This window comes from Ceratina calcarata, unplaced genomic scaffold (assembly GCF_001652005.2).
Source record: "Ceratina calcarata isolate Rehan_Ccalc_2016 unplaced genomic scaffold, ASM165200v1 scaffold143, whole genome shotgun sequence".
NCBI classification, from domain to species: domain Eukaryota; kingdom Metazoa; phylum Arthropoda; class Insecta; order Hymenoptera; family Apidae; genus Ceratina; species Ceratina calcarata.
The window spans coordinates 130,722-152,507 of NW_017135443.1; the positions used below are offsets into that span (position 1 = coordinate 130,722).

The window sequence follows — 21,786 nt, forward strand, 5'->3', positions numbered from 1 at the left end:
GAATAATAAAATATAAATTAAAATCAAATTAAAAAGTTTTTTGTTTCTTTGAAATCTGCAGAATTACTTTAAAAAAATGGTCATTCTTTGAGACGTTTGATAAATTAATTTCCATATATTTTGAAGCATGGAGATGCATATGGAGTTACTTAATAAGAAGGTTTCTTCAAGTGCTTAAAATCTATGTGATTAAGGAGCGGAAAGGATTATTTTCCTATTCTAGTTAGGAGAGTTTAAACTTCACGTCGCGTCGCGGTTCGCCGCGTAGAGTGATTCAAAGGAGCACTGGACCCGCGAGATATTGATTTTGCGCTTGCAGTGTTTTCCGTTCAAACAAGGCTCCTCGGAAGAGAATGGAGACTGGATCGCGATTTCGTTAAATCGGATCGTGCGAATTCACGTTCTCTCTTTCATAACGTAGTCGGTATTTTTCTCACTACTCAGTTAAATTGCTCAGTTCGATAACTGAATGTATCGATTAATTTCACGCTTCCTATAGTGATGTCAAATTTTTCAATTTTTATCAAATTTTTTAATCCTGTCTGTTTTCAAATATACATAAAAAAATTCGATTCAATGAGGATTCTTGTTAACTTATAGAAATGTGGTAACATATTGAAAATGAATGAAAGAATGCGTATGATATGGTTCTATTTAAAATTATCCTTAACTATATTTTTCTACTTCAATTCTATTTTAGCAAAAGTATTATAGAATTCTAACTTCTATATTTATTCTATGCTAAATATTAAAATCATATCGATGTCTATTTTTAAATGTAATTTTATTACACGTAGTTATTCAATAACTGCTAGCTCATAGATAAAATCATATAGAATTACATTTGAAATAGATTTTTAGTAAATTTTCCCTTGAAATAGCATTACACGTAATAGCAGTCGTCGATATATTGACTTTACAATAGAATTTAATGCTCGATTTTGCAACATCAAATGAAAATTATTTTATGCTACTAAAATTTTGTAGAAAGCATTGCTTATTTATATAACTAGTACAAATTTTGTAAGACATTTCTTTTAATAGAGGCAAATATTGCTTCGATTCAAACTGTCGCCATCTTCTTGCTTGGCGCCAAGTGCGCGCGCACTTCCCTCTCGAGTGATTAATCGCAATACGAAATTCATATAATGCGGCCTGCCAGCGTAAATAGAATTTGTAAATGCAAAAGAATCGTACGCCTGATGACTTTTGAATGTAACTGTTTCAGACGACATGTGCGTCTAAGTTTACAAAAGAAATCCATTGGTTTTGTTGAACTTTCGCAATACGGACGAACGTATGATTATACTTGACGACATGGGGTGACACATCAGTCGTGCTTCGTTCGTTGTTTGAACGACATCGTCGCGTACGAGGTTAACGCGTCCAATAAAATGTAGTGACAGTGAATTATCGTGAGTTCGGTCTTTTCGTTGAGTCTCTTCGAAAGTCTTGAAGCAAGATATATGCGCTGTCACAGTTTTATTAATACTTCTCGTCCGAACGAACTATTGAGATGTTTCTCATACAATTATGTTAGGCAAACTGAAAATTTTAAATACAGCGTACAATGATAAACATAAAATTCAGAATTTAGTTTTTAAGTTATATTGCGCCCTTTAGATCATCCAGAAATGCAGTACAAATTCAGAAGCATCAGTGTTTTCTATCACGTAGTGAAAGCAAATTTAGATTGTTGGCAACGCTTCTTTTTTCATAGACGAAAAGCGTCTTGAAATTATATTATGTTATAAATGAATGGATAAAAGTTATAATGGTGTAAGTTACTTCTCGGGCAAGTTGTGACGTACATTACTTTCTTCAACTAAATCTCTGCGGCTTATCCTTAAGCAGGTATTAAATTATCTTTCTTCAGTTTTCTATATCGTTCCCTATTACGACTGTTTGAAGACGGCAATTTTCGTTTTTTATTGTAAAATATAGTAAACAAAAGCAATTTTTTGACAATGATGTAGTAAACATCGTGCGTGCAAATACTTTGTAGTGTAATTTTATTTTTCCGCAAATTCTGAAGAAATCTCTTTTTTAAAACATTTTCACGAACTGTTTTACATGCTGCTGTCGCGTTTGCCAGGATGGACTTACAAGATACATTACACGGTAGCTAACGATACTGTTGTACAACAAACGGTGAGTAACGTTCAATATTTATTGTAGCATGATTTGTTCCACACTTCGCACATTATTTATTTTCCATTATTGTGTTATTTTCTGCCATTTATTTTACTCGAGAGTCATGTTATAAAATATTTCCAAAAGTTGTATAATTAATATCAGATTTCACGAAAAGGTGCGTTATTTACGTGCAGTGAATACGCGTGGATAAATATTTTAAAAAATGAAGCACATACGATGAGATATGTTCAACAGGTGTTTAAAAGACGATTAATGTTTAATGATTCTCGTATTTTAGTTCGCTGTATTTCCTCAAACTATCTACGTTTTCGTACATTACTAAACGTACTTACATAGAAAATTGTTATAACTAATAGTATTGAAGCTACACATTTTCCACCTATTTCTTAATTTCCTGTTTTCTGTTTAATTCAAGAAATGAAGATCTATCGTATTCACAAAGTAATGAAGTGTAAATTAAGTATTATGCTCTTCGTGATTTATACCATCCTTTTTTTAGTCTTTTTAATCCCCTGATGCAACCGTTTAATTAACTTTGTCTTCTTAACGCACACACACAAGGAACGACCAATCTTCTGGTCTTTCCGTTGCTCTTTTTTCCGATTACTGAGCTCGGTTGCTTCATAAGCTACAGTTATCTCCGTACCCTGAAGGTAGAGATGGAAAATTCGATCTATTTGTCCGTTGAAAGGAGGAATCGCGTTGATCTCCGATTGCATGGAATGGAGAATATTTAATTAACTGCGACGGATGTCGATCGATCGTCTCTAAAAGTGTGGTTTAAGACTTCTCATCTCTCAACTCTGTGACGTATGTTTTGTTCGTTTGTTCTGATGGTGATGAATGAAACGGGCTAAAGGAGAATTCCACCGTGTCGATTCTATTTTGTTTTTAGTTTTGGGGCTGTTGCTCGTACGTTTTGAAGAAGTAAACAGGCGGCAAATAGGATTTGTACGGTCTTCCCGGCATTCACGAGGATTGGCGTTCGATTCGGAATTGATTCTATCCTGTTTGATGTATGAGCGATTGAATTTAAATCGATGATACTTGAATTCAATATGAATATAATAAACGACTGACTGACTGAACCAAAGTTAATTAAGTGATACTATTTAGACGTTTAATAAATAAGTTACAACAAGAATGTAATTCCTAGTGGCATTAAACATTCACCGTTCGCGAAATAAACGGGCCAATAACGTCTATTTTCTCGTTCTAATTCCTGTTCCTATTTGAGCAGACGCTTCCTGTGTATCTTGGATCAGGAGAACAAAATGGTATACGATTTCAATGAATGAAGATATAATCCTATCTAGCGGATGATTGATTCAATTCAGAGGTTTAATTATCCTCACCGGATTGTTAATATTATGTCGCTAACGTTATGTGACAACGACCAATCAAATGTCATTGAAATTCGGAGAACATAATCAAAATTCTAATGGCATATTCATCAACGATTTGCCGTTTTATAGAGCGGAATATATTTCGGAGCGAGTTCGCTTGCATTTGCATTCGGTGTTCCCGTCTACATTCCGATATAGAATAGAAATATGTATAAGTTTTGATCGGTTAAAAACTCGCTCCTTATTCATTTTCTCCTTTCGAGGGGCGAACTGAAAAGAGGGTTGAAAGAAAACGAGCTGAGTACGAAACGCGGAGTCGCTCGAGCCTCGTGACGGTCTGACGAGAGTAGAAAGCGTAAGCTTTCGCTCGTTAAGGTCCGTAAATAACGGCGGCGTTGACTATAACGAGGCAATTTCCGGTTACGCTAGACCTACGTTCGTGTTTCTGTGACGGTGATTTGAATATACTTACCCATACCAATTTTTATGTGCTGCTATTCCATTCTCTTGACGTTTTAAGGGTTGCGTGTCAAGTTGCCAAGCTATCGTTTGTCCTGCATTTCCCCATATTATTTTATGCTGATTGGAGTTTGAGCTGTGTGGTCTCGAGCATCGAGGGTGGATTTAACATGCACCGCGCTTGTGCGCGCCTAATTTCTTATCGAGCGGAATTCTCATGAGAATTTTAGTTTATGAAGCATCGTATCGTTAATCGTATTAAATATTTATACATAGCTAAACTGTATACGCCTGAACGTTGTATGTTTGGTAGGACGCATGCATTACAATGAATAACAAAATTGTGTTAGCTTTGTAAATAACAACGAAGGGATCGAAATATCAGTTCAGAAAACTTGATTTATTACCAGAGTAATTTAATTTCAAATAAGTCGCGGATTTCGTTTAATAAATGATTGTCATTTTCTAACAATGATTTATAATCTTTGAAGATATTTCATTGTTCTTGAATGGAAGATGAAGGTGACAATGATAGAACGGTCAAGGTGAATTAACTCTTTGTTCCACCAAATCATTAGACGTCCCATTGTTTGAAACTTACGTGAATACAAAAGGGAGTGAATCTGCGATTTGTATCGTAAAATTAATCGCATTGAGATCGAAACTAACGACGGTATAGAATTGATGTATCGTAGTTTTTAACTCAGACGATATCTTATATTTTTTGTAACTTTTTTCACCGGAACGGTACTTCTACAAATAGAGGGTAATCTTATAAATCAACCTAATGCCTCAAAACTTTTTCCATAAACAGAAGGTGAAAATTGTTAGCGTTGGCGGAGCTATCTATTTACCAGCTTGATGAGAACACGTCCTCCCGTCCCCATTCTACTCTTAATAAATACGTATTTCTTCTCAAATACATACATTGCGAAATTCTTCTACTCTTTCAGCTTCCCTCTCCTAAAGAGAAGCACAAGTCAGGCTAATTCAATTCCCGGTAACCGACGGTTTCTTTGATGCTTATTAATTTTCGGTATGTTATATATTCCGGAGTCGAAAACAATGTAGTGCAATCCAGTTCGAAAGTGCAATTGATTATAAGTGCAGCGAGAGCACCGGAGAGTGCAGATGCATGACTTAAGTTGTCCGTCGTGAACCGTCCCTCTGTTTCCAGCCGGAGAGAGGTCTGTTGCTGCCAACTTCTACAAAGAGGACGTCTTCCCTTCCCGCCCTTTTCTCTCTCTCGTGTTTCTCCGTTCTTCGTCGTTTGGAACACGGAAGGGGCAAAGATGCAACGGCACCAGCAGCATCAGGAATCGAACAAGGTTGAAAATGCAGAAACTCTCTTTGGTAGGAACGGAGAAGAGAAACCTCAGTAGAAGATGAAAGAAGAGAGTGGTGTGTTCAATGAAGGATGTGGGAGAATCACTGACTATGAGAAGAAGGCGGTACCGAATTGATGGCCGACCACGCTTGTGGCATTTCAAAGAGGGGAACCAGGAAGAAGATGAAGAGAAGCGGACGAGGAACGAAAGCGAGGCACGGAAGAGGGAGAAAATTGAGCAGAAAAGGGAAGTAGGGAGAAAAGAGCGTGGAGAGAAGAGGAGAGCCGGAACGACCCGGGGGTTGCCGTGGCGTTATCGACCGGACCGGTGGTCGGTACGAAACCAGGCGTCGGCGCCGTGGATGCTCCGGCTTCCTCGAGTGCCGGACCATCCTCCACCTCCATATACTGCTACCACCACCAGCATCACCGTCGGCGCCTCCACCACCAACGAAGACAGCAGCAGCAGCAGCGGCGGCGGCGGCGGCAGCGGCGGCAGCGGCGGCAGCGGCGGCAGCAGCAGCAGCAGCACCAGCACCAGCACCGCCACCTCCATGGAGGTCGCGCGGTTGCCCATCAGTAGAGCCCGGGACAGACTGCCGATCGCGCACACGGAGGGTGCAGGTCGTCCCTGGGATTGGTCGTCGGATCGGGTTTGGTCGGTTGGTCGGTCGGTTGTTTGGTGCTTCCGTATGTACGTACGTGCGATCGGTTCATGAGAGACGCACATCTCTGGGGGTTTCTTTTCCCCTGTCTACTTGTTCATTTCTCCACGCACCCCTGCCTCGATACTGTCATTTATCGCGATCGACAAAAGCGTGGGATTGTTTTTGTAAATATCCATGGAAATGGTTGTGTCAGCGGAAGATGACAATAGATAGTGGTTGGTGATAAGAGGGTGCAGCTAGTGAAGTGGTGGACGAGTTTTTTTCGCGAGCCGAATACCGTACGGAACTGCATGAGTGCGGTGTGGACTAGACGTGGATTTGACACCGGTGTCTGAATCGTGTTCCTTTTAACGTTATTCACCACGATGTGTGTCGGATAATTTTACCCCAGACTGGATCAGTTTTTTGCGAGATGGCTGCTGTCGTGTTGTGGTACTTGCGTGGCGGTTCATTGACTGAACCGAGCCGGCTACTGTTGTTCCGTTGAGTGTGCTGACTGAGATACCCTCGTGGAGCTCTTGATGAAATTAGAATACGGTATGTTGAGACGAACAGCGAATGGATAATGATCGAGAGATCGATCTGGTTCTCGCTGCGCGATGCAAATCGATGCCATTCGTTAACGTACCCATCTAATCATGTAAATTACTAACTTTCTCGCTAGGACTTATGGTTTAATAGTAAACTACTTAGCGAAGTGATAACTTTGCTCCTTTCTACTCGAAGCCATTTAAGTTCGAAGGTATGCAAATACGTGGTAGAAGGAGAACTTTCAGTTAGCTTACAGTTTAATCACGGTTGAAAAGGTTCTTTAACTTGGTTGGGTTTCCGCTGCCTACTTTTCGGGATACCAAATAACAGCTGGTGAAACGATACATTGCGTCGTGCCGGATTCCCCGTCGATTAGATTTTCATTATTTCCACTGGTATTCCAGCATTTTTCAATTTTTACGTCTCTACTCTTATAATTATAAACTATTTCAATGTGATATTGTTGTGAAACGCAAATTTTAATTGACGAATTTATTTACATAAGTTTTGTTATTTTTTCTAAACAATCATAATTCATGTTTATTTTATTTTCTCTGGTAAATACACAGTCTAATTCGCAACTGTAAATTATGCGAGATTTAGGTCGATCGTTATCGTCGATCGATTCCCAAAGGTGACAGCAATTTCGAAACGCATAATCAAATTTGCTTGTCCATGGGCCAAGAGATTTCGAGCGGAAAGTGTCTCTCAATAATTCCTCGAGGATCGATTGCGCCAGCTTGGAAATTCGGAATAGACAGAGGCTGACTCTGGCGCATTATTAATCGTGCCGGTCGCCCCCAGCAATTAGTGCTAGCTAGGAATTTAATTTCGCTTGCGTACAACTCCTCTTCTCCGTTCCTTGCATCCCATTTCAGGATCCCGTATCGCGACGATGGTCTGGGGTTATCGATATCTCGGTCACTGACGAGTGACGGAAGCGGCGCGAGGATATAGACGGATCGTCACGAATCTGACGCGTAATCCGACGACACGCTGATCCTCTTTTAAAGTTCCAAAGCCTTGGTTGCAGCTGCGATCACGGAAACCTCTGATCGGCGACGAATCAGCAAGTAGTTAGTCGGGGTCGAACCGGTTGTGTCGTATCGAATAGTAATTATCGTCTTCTTATCTACAGTTCACGACATAATTACTTTAATGCTTTAATAACTCAAGTTTATATTCAATTTCTCGATACATTGCATAATAAGATTACGAATATTCATTTACTGGGAACTTTTTTGTTATTTATATAGCTTACAAGTAATGTAGAAATAGAATATAGAACAAATTCAATCATAAGTGGTTACAGGATGTTTGCTTTGGAAACCATCCATATGAGAATGTAGTTTATATTTTCGAACTCGCATATAAATTTAGCCAATCCAGTAATTCAAACGTCTCTTAAACTTTGCGAGTTTTAACCGCACAAATTCTTACCGAAGCACACCTTCGTAGTTTTGACGATCGTGCTGACCGTTTAGTTAAGAATTGCATTTTTTATGGACACAATTCACCATCGTCCTTAATATCGTAAATGAATACAATTGATCATCGTCCTTGGATCACTGTTGTTCCTATCCATTTAGATAATTGAGCGAATTCATTTCTCCTCTACTAAGCTAAATTCAAGTAACGCGAACATTTTTGCATTAATCGTAAATTAGTTGTAGGCCATACGCTTTCATAAATTTGTTTTCTATCGTTTATTCATTCGCTTCAGATTTTTGTAAAATTTTCCGCGTAGAATGTTATTTAGTTTTTAATGAAACCTAATTACTGTACATAAATCTATTAGGTTGTGGTAGCGCGTGGGTCATCTTGTGACCTCAAATCTCCACGATGCCTACAAAATGTTTATATACGATAGTCTTCGGAAATAAAACTTCCATTATGTTGTGAACAGTTTATTTAAATTTATTTATTTTGAATAATAAAAATATTATATAAACAAAATCAAATATTGTTATATAATTAAATTAAATATCTCCGTATAACTTTTATACTTTAGTTGAGGATTTTTCTGAAAATTCTATTCCTGCTCCAAAAAGTATCTTCAAAGTGCGTATTACACAGGTGCATGTGGAACAGTTGCGACGTTTCCCATGCAGAATATATTATAACCAGCGAAAAGTTGAAAATGTGTCAGCGTTCTTTTTATCTTGTTACGTTATTTTACGAACCTACATACTTTCTATCTGTAGTGACTGCGTTGTAAAGTCTTCCAGAGTTTGTCTCACAGAGACGTTATTCAGTCAAACGTTGTTCCTCGACGTAGATCCTCTTTTATAGAAACATATCGCAGCATTTGAATTCTGCATTACAAGCTTCGATATAATCTCGCGCAATGATTCACGTATATCCTACGGATTTTCTTCTCAATATTGTCTCATGTCTATAGTGGCTGTAGGAAATATTCTCACACTTTATAGAACAGAATAACTTTTTTAATATTGGTCCATAGCATTCGAATTTTTTTGAGGAGTTAGGGGGATAAAAATAATCACGATTCATCGAAATCATAGGCATTAAAGTAAAAGTCGTTCGGTAACTAAAATTTGTATAGGACGTTTTAAATATCTGTAAGTAGTAACATTAATCGATTTTTAATGAAATTTTTATCGCGTACGTGACTAATGTAAATTTTTGAAATGTGCTACATAAAATGTCATTGTACATCGATCAGTATTGTATGACCAATATTAAAAAATTTATTCTGTTTTATAAAGTGTACGAATACTTTCTACACGCACTGCTTCTTTCCGTAACATAATTTTTCATCTTTTTAATATACAATTTGAAAACACCTGCGAAAAGTTATCTTTACAATAAAATGAAAATCAGTGGAAAGAGTTACAGATTGACTTATTGTTATTGTGTGAGGGGATTTATAAGCACACCGCAATTAGTTTATTCGTGGTTCGATTTTATTAATAGAAGCATTGTCGATTCGGAGTTCTGCGGGGTCAGGCAATGGGCCGCGTTTAAAGCAACCGTGCAAGTTTGAAATTGGAAATTCTCGCATTGCCACGGAACCGGTATTATTGAGTTTTTGTGTCATTTGCGGCAACTCCAAACCGGCTAGCCATGTTACAAATTGAGTTGTCCGACAGTAATTCCCCGGTGGACTGAAAAAGCCGGTTTAAGCGTCTGCAGAAGCATGAAACAAAAGCAAACCCGGTGCCAGATTGTAATGTTATTATTCCATTAGTCCCTGACGGAGTCACACTTCATTTCTATGCAACACAATTTCGGTTCGGAGCTAATAAGTTTAGAGGCCTTCGCGTTTCGACCATGGATTTACATTCTGTTATTGTGGTCTCTGTCCTAAACATTGTCTCACCGCAGGTGGTATTATATATCACCTCATGTGACGATTAACATAAGATCTGTGTAATATTATCATATTCAAATTTTCAAAATCACACCATAAAATAGTTGAGGCAATTGTACAAATGTTATACGAATTTTAATATTCTTCTAAAACCTGTATTTTTTAAACGCAAATAATATTCAGACATTTTCTTTATTTTTGTTGCAGAAAAATCGTTCTGTAGGAAGGGTAACTGACACTATTAGCGTACGAATAAAATCAAGGAATTGATTAATAAAGCTACGAATATACTTTGATAAAACCAAGAGTACTCGTCTTGAGAACTGCCAATTCGTCCCCGATAATAATCTGCTCCGTATTGTCATAACATTCATGAAATATTCGGAATTGTACAAAGTAAATGGACAAGAAGAAATCATTGCTAAATCATCCCACAAGTTTCTCGTGATCCAACAATTGGTGGCAGTAGGTATAACTGAAGCCTCGCCGCCGATGCTTCCCTTAAAATCATTCACCTATGTCGATCCGAGCTCGTCGTTCACTGGACGAACGGCAGCCACGACGACGAGCGCGATATTATCGAGAAACGACGACTTTCTGGCGACGCGGAAGTTCGTTGCCGGCTACGCACGTCCTCGAGGATGGAACTGAGAGCCTTCCTGCCGATCACCGCGTTCGCACCGATTTTTCGTGAGTTTTCGGATAGTTGGAGGACCGAGTCGGGAACAAACAGTGTGCTGCATCAGGTGCTGGGTGCGGAAAGAGAACGTGAAGAGACTAATTTTAAAAAGAAAGAAGTTAGTAAGAAATTTGGGAAATCGGAGAACCAAGGAGAAGAAGAAAGTTGCAACGAAAAAGCGCGACAAGGTTTCTTTTGGGACACAGAAATAGTATTATCGTTATTAGTGTTAAATACTCAGAAAAGGCAAGAGAAATCGAAGGAGGAACAGGAGCTAGGAAGCGATAAAGAGGTGAGAAACAATTCAGAAGATAACAACGAGGATAAAGATTTAGCAGAGAAGAGAAGAGAAGAAGAAGAAGAGGGTGGTCCCTTAGCAGGAGGGCCCCACAGATGCGGGGCCCGGAGAGGCCAGTCCGCGGCGGCGTGACGCGATGCGGACGTCCTCCTCCTCGTTTCCGAGGAAGAGGAAGAGGAAAGACCTCTCGCCTCTCGGCCCTACCAAAGGACTTTCTTCGTTGGACAATAGCTACGATCAGTCGTTTATCTTCCATGATGTATACTATGACGGATATGGCGTCCTCCACTGTGATCCAATACATCAGCAGTGCCTTCGGCCGGAAGCTGCTGGTAATTATGGGAAGTTTCACGCGTCCATCGAACTCGAGGATCGTTTGTCGATCGGTAATCCCTTCGGAAAGGAGGCGAAAGAGTGCGACTTTTGTAAAGACAACGTTGAAGGAGCCGCGCGAACGCGTTACAAGAACAGAGGAGACAAGTCGAAAAAGTGTCTGGCAACGATCGTTGTGTTCCTCGTTCTGTTGTGCGGACATTGGTGTTCCGGTAGCGCGGAAGCTCTCGCCGGAAGTCAGAAGTACAGCACCAGGACAGTCAGGACTAAATACGGAACGCTGCGCGGCGTTGAGGCTAGATCATCGACGTCCGTCGAGACTTACTACGGCGTGCCTTACGCTACGCCGCCGATCGGAGCGTTACGATACATGCCACCAGTTACGCCGACACCGTGGCACGGTACCAAGTTGGCGGACACCATACCACCTGCATGTCCACAGAAACCACCGGAACCGAACTCGAGTCTGCCGCGGTCAAAGCGCGTCTACCTTGAGAGGCTAGCCCCGTTACTGGCTAACCAAAGCGAAGACTGCCTATACTTGAACTTACACGTGCCCAAACCTCCTCATGGTGAGTCAAAAATATATTTCGATTTTTTAAAGTTCGTTCGGAAAAGATATTGCGACGAAATAAGTAGAATAACTGTTTCATCCAGACACGATGTTCGGAAAATCTCGTGATTTTAATACGTGACGCAAGTTTGGTCCTGGCTTTTCCGAACACTCTATGTTTATAAAAGTGGAATAGTCAATCATTCACTCAATGATTAATTACAAAATCTCGAGGAGCACAAAACCTAGGTAGTTGACACTTTTTCCGAAGGTTACTCAATGAACACAGATTTGCCCTAAATCTCTTAAAAACTGCCACTATATAATAAAAAATAATAATCCGCAATGTAGTATGTGCGTAGCGAGTGAAACTGTCACAAGGAATGCTAGCGCTCTTATACTTTTCATGATACTAGATCACATTTGTTTCTCGAATGTATAGTTTCGATGTTCACGGAATATTACAGAAATGGTCACTGCATAAGCGTTCCTTATCTGACCATGTTACGACTTTAAAGACTGATGCGCCGTTTAGATATGAGAATTTCCATACCGGCGGTGAACTTGGAAGTATAAACGCTAGTTATGTAAAATTATTCATATGTCAAATAATCTTACACGATAAGCAAAATGCCCGGCAGGTTAAATTAAATGAACATACATGATACATTCGTCTCTGTTAATATGTGAGAGTGATCGCGCTAAAACTAGTAGCATTCACATTTTCCATCGATTATTTTTCATTCAACGGTTGTATTTAACTCATCGTTTATGTAGTGTTTGATATTTCAGTGATTCATAATTTTTCGCTTGTAAGCTTATTTGTATTAACGTTTGTCTGCATAATAGATCGTTTAAGTATCATGCATGGTATTTGTAGATTTTTGTGTTTCATAAAGTACGAAAAAATGGTTTAATGCTATTTTTTTAAACAAAGCAAAATTCAAATAAAAATATGGAAAACACAAGGTACAGGTTCAGTTAAAAATAACTCAGTAAATTATAAGGATGATTGAAAATAACCCTAACTGTGGCAAATCGTAAATATATACGGAGTAAAATCATTGTAGCAAATAATTATTTTTATAAACTGATACCATAAATATCTTATTTTTAATAAAAATTTAATTATAGATTATATTGATATATTCGAAATTGTTCCAATTTAAATTTGATTTATAATAATAGATAATGAGAGGAAACAAGATAGTGTATTTCAGTTGGAAAGTGATTACGTCAGAAATTTGCGACGTTTCATGCACATCAATGTAATGTAATGAAATGGAGTAGAAAAAAAGAGATTATTTCGCACAATAGATATCTAGAAATAAGTTTAATTGTATCACCCTTGTGCATCAATGATACTAGGTTCCCACAAGTAAATTTTTCAATCGAATGTACACGAGCTACCGAATTTTGTGCATAGTCGACGGAAATGGAGTGCTTTTCGACGAGAGACCGCCACGTCAATTGCAGAGTTGGCAATTCCTTTCTTTTCCTCTATTTTTCTATTCTTGCACAATATTTGAAGGAAAAAGAGAAAATACACTTCTTCGTTTGATCAAATGATGGAACGCTAGAATGGAAAAGTTTCTTTTCGACTCACAGAGTAAAAGAAATTCGGATCATTGCTTCTGTGAGGTAACCTACTTCAGAATTTTGAAATATTTTGATTGTACTTTAGTTTTTCTTCAAGTAGAGGATTGTGGCACGATTGATTCACTTTTTCAAGTTGTTAGTCAACGTAGGATTCATTTCAACGGACAAACAGAATCAGTGAACGTTATGTCTGATCATTCCTATATCATGCTACTGTCAGTAGAATTCTAGTAGTACAACACATCTATCAGTCAGACTTATGGTGCTAGACTCCGATAGCGGCGCAGAATGTCGATGTTATTCACTATATTGGCTAAAAATATGGCTTAACGCCAGTCGATGTACTGATACTTAGTAAGATAAGTGTTACAAAATGAAGCAAAAATCTTAGTTACAATGCGTCGATTTTTAAGCAATTTTATAAAAAAGAACGATTGTGATAATGAATGAAAGGACCAGAGTAGTCTGGAAATAGCCCCTTATGCATTGTTTGCATTGGCAAAGCACAAAATTACTGTGTTGTTGCAAAGAAGAAAGGCCACTGAATTTAATATAGACTATACAAAAAAGGAAAGTCAGTAGAATAATAATAAACTGTGGCATCATGTTTGAACTCAGAAAAACCGCACCGACTTGCTGGTGCACTTAATATTCCGACATAGAGCAAGCGGCTAAACTTTTAGGACGAAAACGCGCATACAAAACAGTTTCCCCTTTACTCCGACGAACATGGTGGTTTGATCAAAGGTAGAGAGAAGATCCGGACAAAACCGTTTTACACGGTAGACATGAAAAAGAAGGAAAATGAGTAGGTCACTGAAGTTTCGTTTTACTCAAGGTCTCGGGGTGCCGATTACCGAGTCCTCGATACTCGTATTGTCTCGACGTTGCTTTTTCCGTTTCCTCTTTTTCGTCCCGATTTCCTAGGATTTTGAGATGCAGACAAGAGAGGGGGCCGAAGGAAAGAAAAACGGAAGAAAAGAGAGGAGCGTCTACGACAAAAGAATGGTACAGCATCGATCGGTACGTCGCGACGCTTTTCTGATTGCGAGCCAAGCGAAACGAGGAGACGACGCGAAAATCTAGACTACCGTATCCGCCGTTAGCTTCGGAGCTGCTCTTTAAGCGACTTGAGAAAAGGTACTTCTCCGCGATACGGATTTTCTTCTTATCTGCGCGGAACTATAGTCCCGTTTTAACGTACTTCGTTATTATAATACTCAGCGGAGCGGTCGATGTATACTGCCGCAAATAATACTGACTCACTCGAATATTAAGCACTTCACCATTCCCAGCAGAATAATTACCTTGTTACCTGAATATGAAATACATTGCCATTTATGAATTTCTTATTGTTAGTATTAGTGGCAGCGTATTTTATGATCGAGGGTTATGCCTCCTCCTTCATAAATTCGACTTAGGAAGATATTGATTCCATCTAAGCGTGAAATATATTTCTATAAAAAATTGTACCTTCGCATTGCACACGGATAACTAGATTTCTGTATTTCAGTGAAATATCAAATACCATTTACGAATAAGGGTACGTTACATAAGTTTTTGACGGGATTGATTTAATAAAATCGATTTTCACTATGAAAAAAATATAACCGTCACCTATTATAAGCAAGGATATTTTTATCGTCACCCGAGAAGAGAAAGTTGTTGGGCGTGGTAGACGAGCGTAACTTGCCTCGAGTTTACGTCGCATCCGATATTAATAGCCAGTATATCAGGTGAAGAGAGTGGAGCGTAGGTGTCTGATTAGGTTTCTCTTTGGCTGTACGCAAAATGAACAGATAAGAGTGACAGGCTCTCTTGTAAGATTAATTTTATTTCGAAAATTTTCATGCTATTTCGGTAGATCTATTAATCTCACTTGTCAGTATGCAATGCATATGTTCACGATTTAATAAGATTTACTACGAGTTCTTTTTGTTTCAAAATATATGGTGGATAGGTCTAAAGGAGCGAAGCTTAATTATTATTTTACATTAAATCTAATCTTTTATGTCAGCACCCGACTAGACATTTATCAAACATGCGTATACTTCCTGTCGCAAGGGTTAATATTACTTTATTAATTTATTACATACGTATGAATAGATACCTAATTGCAATCAAGAATTAATTCAATACAGAATAAAGTAACGATTACATATATATATCGAAACACGAGCCACAGGATAAAAAGGTCCGTCGCGTCTGACCATCGAGGCGTTATACTACTTACAGTTCATTGTCGCGAATAATGAAACGCATTGATCCCAAAGAAAAATTACATTATTGTATTCATTCTTTTTTTTAATTGTTCTAGCAATTAATTTTCATAATACAGCAACTTTAATTCGTACATATAGATATTGAAAAAATGTTCTCACATTTACAATGATTTAGTTTCGATCCTATCGGAAAAGGAGATCATGCATATACATAAATCCGTATTTCATTAGTATTCAAAAAACGAAACAGGGGATTGTCCGTGTGAAATGAAATTGGCCAGTATCCAATATTTGACTCCTTGTCGAAAAGGAGAACGCGGATGCAAATAATGCATATTTCATGGCTTTTTCAAAAATCAAAATAACGTATTATCGGCAGCCATTGAAGTCAAGAATTGGGATGATGAAGTTTGGGGGCCGGAGAAAATTTATTCGCGGAACACGCGAACGGCTAAATTTTCCGTGCCGCTCGCAGCGGTTGAAGTGATTTAAAAGTTTTACAATGAGCAAATTCCAATTCTATGGCAAGGCGCATAACTTCGTTATTTAATATCTGAGTTTTACGTTTTCATCTGGCTGATATTAATCACTTGGCTACCACTGAACTTGTGAAGTATTTAATACTTGACTAAAACTTTATATTATTAGATGCTCCTTTCTTACTTACTTATGTTTTAAATATTACAGAGAACTGTTGTATTTAAGTGATTAGAGAAGTTTTAGGAAAGTTTATCTTCCACAACTAGATAATTGATGTCGATCCATCTAGTTTTGTTTTTATCAAGAAGTTATCTGAAATTCAATATATAGTCAACTTGCAAATACGATTTTTTTCTATTTCTGCATTTTGATGAATGACTGACAGTGAGGAACTTCGTCGAACATACTAATTCAGAAAAATATACGCGAATGCGATAGTTGTGAATTTGAAACCAGAATTCTAATGAGAATGCGAATAAAATGGGAGTGCATGTACGAGTGCAAGCTTTTAGTTACTACAACCGAAAGCACCGAATGAACCCTCAAACTCAGCCAAGTGGAATGAGAATAAAAATATAAACAATATCGAGGAGCCGATGTGATGCGCTCGGCGGTCAGCGAGCAGAGAACTTCCTGGACACGAACGCGGGGTCCCAAGGTTGAAATGCAGTCAACTGGAAATGCAAGATCAGTAGACAGCGCTTTTCCGGTCTCAATTGGCAAATTCGCCTCTTCTCGATTTATGGGTAACCGTGAATGATTTTTGGGGTAATTTGAAGGGGGATGACCATTGGCTTTATGTAGCTAGCCCCGGGAATGGTCATTTGATTACCTGGTCAAGGATCGTGAAATAACAATACCAAGATTCGTTTCTGTTCATCTATTAATTAGAATTTAGCCGACTTTTATCCCAGCAATATTTTTCTTAATTCATCTTAACATTCATTAGCACGTACATTAAATTGTTGAAAGAAAGGAGTGATAATTCACGATCTTAAATACCTACTTCCAAGATTGAATATTCGGTCAAGAGTTATGAAATAAAAATGCCAAGTTTCGTTTCCATTCATTTATTAAGCAGAATTTAGTTATTTTTACAATACATTAAATTCGAAAGCTCTTACAATTGATTCAGTAACAGAGTTGGTAAATAAGAGAGGCATAGAGTTATTTTTCAGCAGACTATATTGCTTTATAATGTTATTAGTTTTTTACAACTTACATACATCTGTCTTAAATCAATAATCTATTAATAACAGTATCTGATAGAACGTTACACGTACTTTTGCTCTATTGTTTGTCGTAAGCACCATTGCTTGTCGTAAATAATTTTCAAATAATCAACTTATCAACTTATCGTGTACTTTAATTAATCAAATAATATTAAGGTTATTTTGTATTAAATACACAGTAAATATTAGATGGCCGTAGCTTCTCCACTCCTGCTATAGTATTGCTGACCTAACTTTTCGCTGTAACATGTCATTATCGATTTTAATGGTTTTTGGACATGTTATAGAACTCGATATTCTGAACAGATTTTTCTTTAAATCAAATGAGTAGACCAAACCGTGTCGCATCACGATTACATGAATAAAACAAGTTGATTGCTTTATTGCTAGCGTAGTCAGCGATAATCCAATTATGAATATTGAAAATATTGCATAGAAGATATCTGCTCTACTTTGAAGAATTATTAAACTCATAATTAATGGGTTTTTTTAATATTCTATTGAACGAGAATGCCGGTTGTGCATAAAGCGGAGCTCGAAGCATCGCAAGGCTAAAGGGACGTTAAAAATTGTATCAAAGATGAAAAAGATTTACGTTGCGAACGCGTATAACGATTTTTCGTTAGATGCGATGTTGCGAGAATTAAGGATAACGATGCAGCGTTTTTTTCGTGGTGCTTTTTTTGTTTCACTCACGTTTCTTTATAAGGGAACGTTTCCAGTAAAAAAATGTTTGCCGGCAGCGATTTTATTAGCATGTCGCGTCGCGTCGTTGCGTCGTTATAGCAAAACGACCATTAAGAAGTATACTCGTATTCTGCTCTTTAATAAGAAAATAGAATGCGATAAGTTTTCAATAGCTTAATTAAATGACGTTACCAGCGAAATGCTTGTGAAAAAACATTAATAAAGCATTCGTTAATACTAGATTTTTATCAGTTTTGCGTAAACTCTTTCAGGTTGACATATTTATTTACTTACCTGTTGATGTTGTATTTCACTTTATTTTTGTGATCCAAGTTCTATTGATAGAAATTTGTACAAATATTTGTACTTTCTCCTAAAAGCCCGAAGTTACGTTTTTAAAGAGTCCTCATGAAACTATGCTGATGATAGCAAATTCTAAATTAAATCCAATTAGTTACCTCTTACTGTGTAAAGGTAAAAAATTGGGAAAATGTAAACCAACCTTCTATTTTGTAGAGAAATAAAAATATTTAAGGAAACAAAATGTAAACAATTTTTTCACATAAATAAAATTTTGTTCGGACATCGACGATCCATGCTTATATTATAAGTTAAATTGGAAAGGCTTGAAAAACGACTTAGCAAAGAAGCTAGCGAAAGCATAATATTATTTCAAAAACAGAGGCAAACACCAAATATTAAAATTACTTTTCAAAGAGATTACTCGGGTAGCACCAACAAAATTGTACGTTTGGCAGCTTCAAGATCTCGAATCGACCAAACGAGTCCGAGTCCGCCGTATCTACAGCAGCATTAGCGTAAACAAGATTCTTGTTCGGCCGGAATTCGTTTACGCAAAGTAGATAAGCGGAGAGAGTATGCTTTATCCTGGCTGGATTCTGTTCCGTGGAGCAAGGCCGGCTTTTTCCGCGCGATATTCCAGCCTCGTCGTCTTAAGTCCGCATGGGTGCGCGTCGCGTTTCGAAACGAGTGCCGTTGTGCAAGCTTCGGGTCGTCTACACGTAAGAAGCTTAGTCATTCTGCGTCCCGTTTCTTCGATATAGCCTGGAGAAAACCAGTCACCTGTACAGAGGAAAAAAACGAGAGAAAAAGCAAAACGGGCGTCATACTTCCGCGACCGGTGGGAGTTTCTCTCTCGCCCTCTCTTTTTTCCCGTTCCGCTTGAATGTCGGGCGGACCCAGACAGGATATTTAAATGAGATTCCCGGACGAAACGTGTTTGACTTAACGCCCATGAGATCCTTTTTCTTGCCCCGTCCGAAGCGTGACGCCCTCCTAAATGGGTTTACAGCCGCAATTTAATGACGTCAATTAACGTGCTACGAGCGAATTGCGATGCACGTCCAGGCTTTCTCATTCCCAATTATGTTGTAATTACGGGAAGGAATCACCTTCGCAGGAAAGCGGAAAGTCGGTGCTTTTTATTGGCAATAGTCATTAATTTGTTTTGGATCATTAGGAATAATTGTTAAGAGGCTAGACTGCGATAGTGGCGCATTAAGGCAGAATGTCGAAGTTACCCACTAAATTGACCAAAAATATGGATTAACGCTATTCGATTCTATGTCTTGATTTTTCAAATTTTTTCGAATGTTAGAAGAGTCACGTGACTATTTTAATCCTTTAATGATAATTTTATTCTATTAATGAGATAAACAATTAGGTTGCGAATTGTGAATACAATTTCTGATGGTCCACGTATCTGCTGATCATTGCTAGTAGTTGAATACGTTCAGTAGGAGCTTTCAATATCGCTTCATATTCAATACGTTTACACGTACCCTTGAGTCTGGTGCGGGTTCATAATGATTCGCAGAAGTTGCGGTAATGAGCTGAAAAGCATGTGCAAGGGCGTTAATCGACATGGTCGAACGCATTATCGCTAATGTTGGGGATTATATAATTCTCCGCGGCCCTGTTGTAATGTGTTAATCGTTTTTGTCGGATGAGATATTCAATGTCTCATGAAAATCAGTCACGCGTAATATGTCGTGCATATCCGACGCGGTCGTTCGCGGTTACAACGCATGCAAATTGAACTCGAAAATCACATGGTTTGTAATCGGTTTTAAACATGAAAGTTCTGTTCAAGATGTTTTCTAAAATTTAATATTTCGTTATAGTTAATCTAAATACTTTCGTTTCTACTGACCGACAGTCTGATGGAAATCTAATTTTCTTTGTCGGTACACCAACCGGTGTCTTCGCTTCTAAACGTACACACGCTTGTTCTCATGCTCTGCGAAACGTAAAAGCGAGATGAAAAATAAGGAATGGGCTAGCCGAGTTTGAGTGACTCGGCAATTTCGAGTTGCTGACGTGTTCTAATTGAACGTTCTAATTAAATTATTCTCATGAATTGGACTCATGGATCGTGCTTCATGGAATTAGGCAAAGAGGATTTCGGCGTGTGAGGTAGACCCGTTGGCGTTGAAGCATCGTTAATTTATTACCACGTTACTCCACGTTTACTCTCGACATTAACGTTAACTTACTCGTCCATGTGACTATAATTTCAGATGTCTTAATGGTACATAATATGAGATTTTATTTACTTAATATTTCTACGATCTCACTTTTTTGATGGCAATGTCCTATAACGTAAATTCTGACAATCTTTTATCACGAATGGCAAGTTTAAAATGATATCCTGGAACCATAACCGTCTATCATCGTGTACCGTTATAGAGGAATATATCGTGAGCGCGATATCTTTCACCTTCCTATTTTTCTTTCACTATCGTCATTTCTTCGTCAATTTCTCAAGGTAAAGATTGGTGGAAATGTTACGGTAATAATATATTTATATGTATATAACGTCAACTGGCTATAATGCTGTGATACATAACGCGGATAATAATCGGAAGATAAAACGCGGAAAATAAACAATATGATCATATTTCAGATTAAACACTATGGAAGGCTCAAACTTCTGAAATTTGTTCCGAAAGTTTCGTAATTAAGGAATTTCTAACAAGATAAAGTTATACTATTCGACGCAGTAACGTGACTATCCATTACGATATTTATCCCAACGATGAACTCGTACTGTCGTCAAATCATTGTGAATCCATTGCGAATAGGCATAGATAGTCGTGACAATTGTCATGAACATTGTCTTGCTTAAGCTCGCTTAATCCTTTGGGCGTCGTTCGGTATCACGAAGCGTAGAACAGTTACAGTTTCGAAGTTAGTCGCAAAGTTTCGGTCATTGGAGGATCAAGTTTTCGCGCTGTTCTGTATTATTATGCCTCCGTCGAGCGTCTCGTTTCTGGCGGGTATGAATATTTGTTTCTGGCGAATCTAATTGGTGCTCTTGTCAATTGCCGCGATAATCAGGAAAGTTTTGGGTCACGTCACCGAGTCTGACTTAAAACTGTTTACTATATCAAAAACGACTGGGATTTATGTATTTTCGGTGGAAATTACATTACCCGAATCTCGGGAAGTTTAAAGTAATGACGATGGAAACTTTGGTTGGATAGTTATCGCGGAATAAATTACATTTAGAGCGAGACGAGAAATATTAATACTGGTGCGACGAGAAATAAATTGGGAACTTTTTAGATTGAGTTCATATCGGATATACAAAATTTCCTGAATTATGAATCACAGAGTATGATATTCAAAATAAAAGCGTTCAAAAGATCTGATTCGCTCGAGAAGAAGGCGCCATTCTGCAACCATAATTTCGTCAATCGTTATAGTCGATGGTGCCGATTCTCGTGATGTTCTATTTTCGCTGTTGGTCCCGTTCCAATATTGCCTGCGTCTGAAGTGTCGGCGGCTGTTAAATCGTGAATGGGTCAAACTGAAAGGGTTAATTCAGTGTTATGATTCATGAAATCAGTCTGCCATGA

At 38.2% G+C, this 21,786-nt stretch overlaps 1 protein-coding gene across 4 annotated transcripts in view; it reads left to right on the forward strand.

Moving 5' to 3' along the window:
- Positions 1-1,363: 1,363 nt before the first annotated feature.
- The window catches only part of LOC108630648 (neuroligin-1), a 141,434-nt gene continuing 121,011 nt past the window's right edge, over positions 1,364-21,786 (forward strand). Inside the window, exons 1-3 of one of the 4 annotated variants that reach the window (XM_026818475.1) lie at positions 1,364-1,854; positions 2,096-2,151; positions 10,030-11,704. In XM_026818475.1, the coding sequence (XP_026674276.1) occupies positions 10,936-11,704 (769 nt within the window). In that variant the 5' untranslated portion in view covers positions 1,364-1,854; positions 2,096-2,151; positions 10,030-10,935. Of the gene's footprint in view, positions 1,855-2,095; positions 2,152-5,811; positions 6,495-10,029; positions 11,705-21,786 lie in introns of those variants that run through there. The other 3 variants (XM_026818481.1, XM_026818469.1, XM_018034063.2) reach the window with 3 other exon arrangements.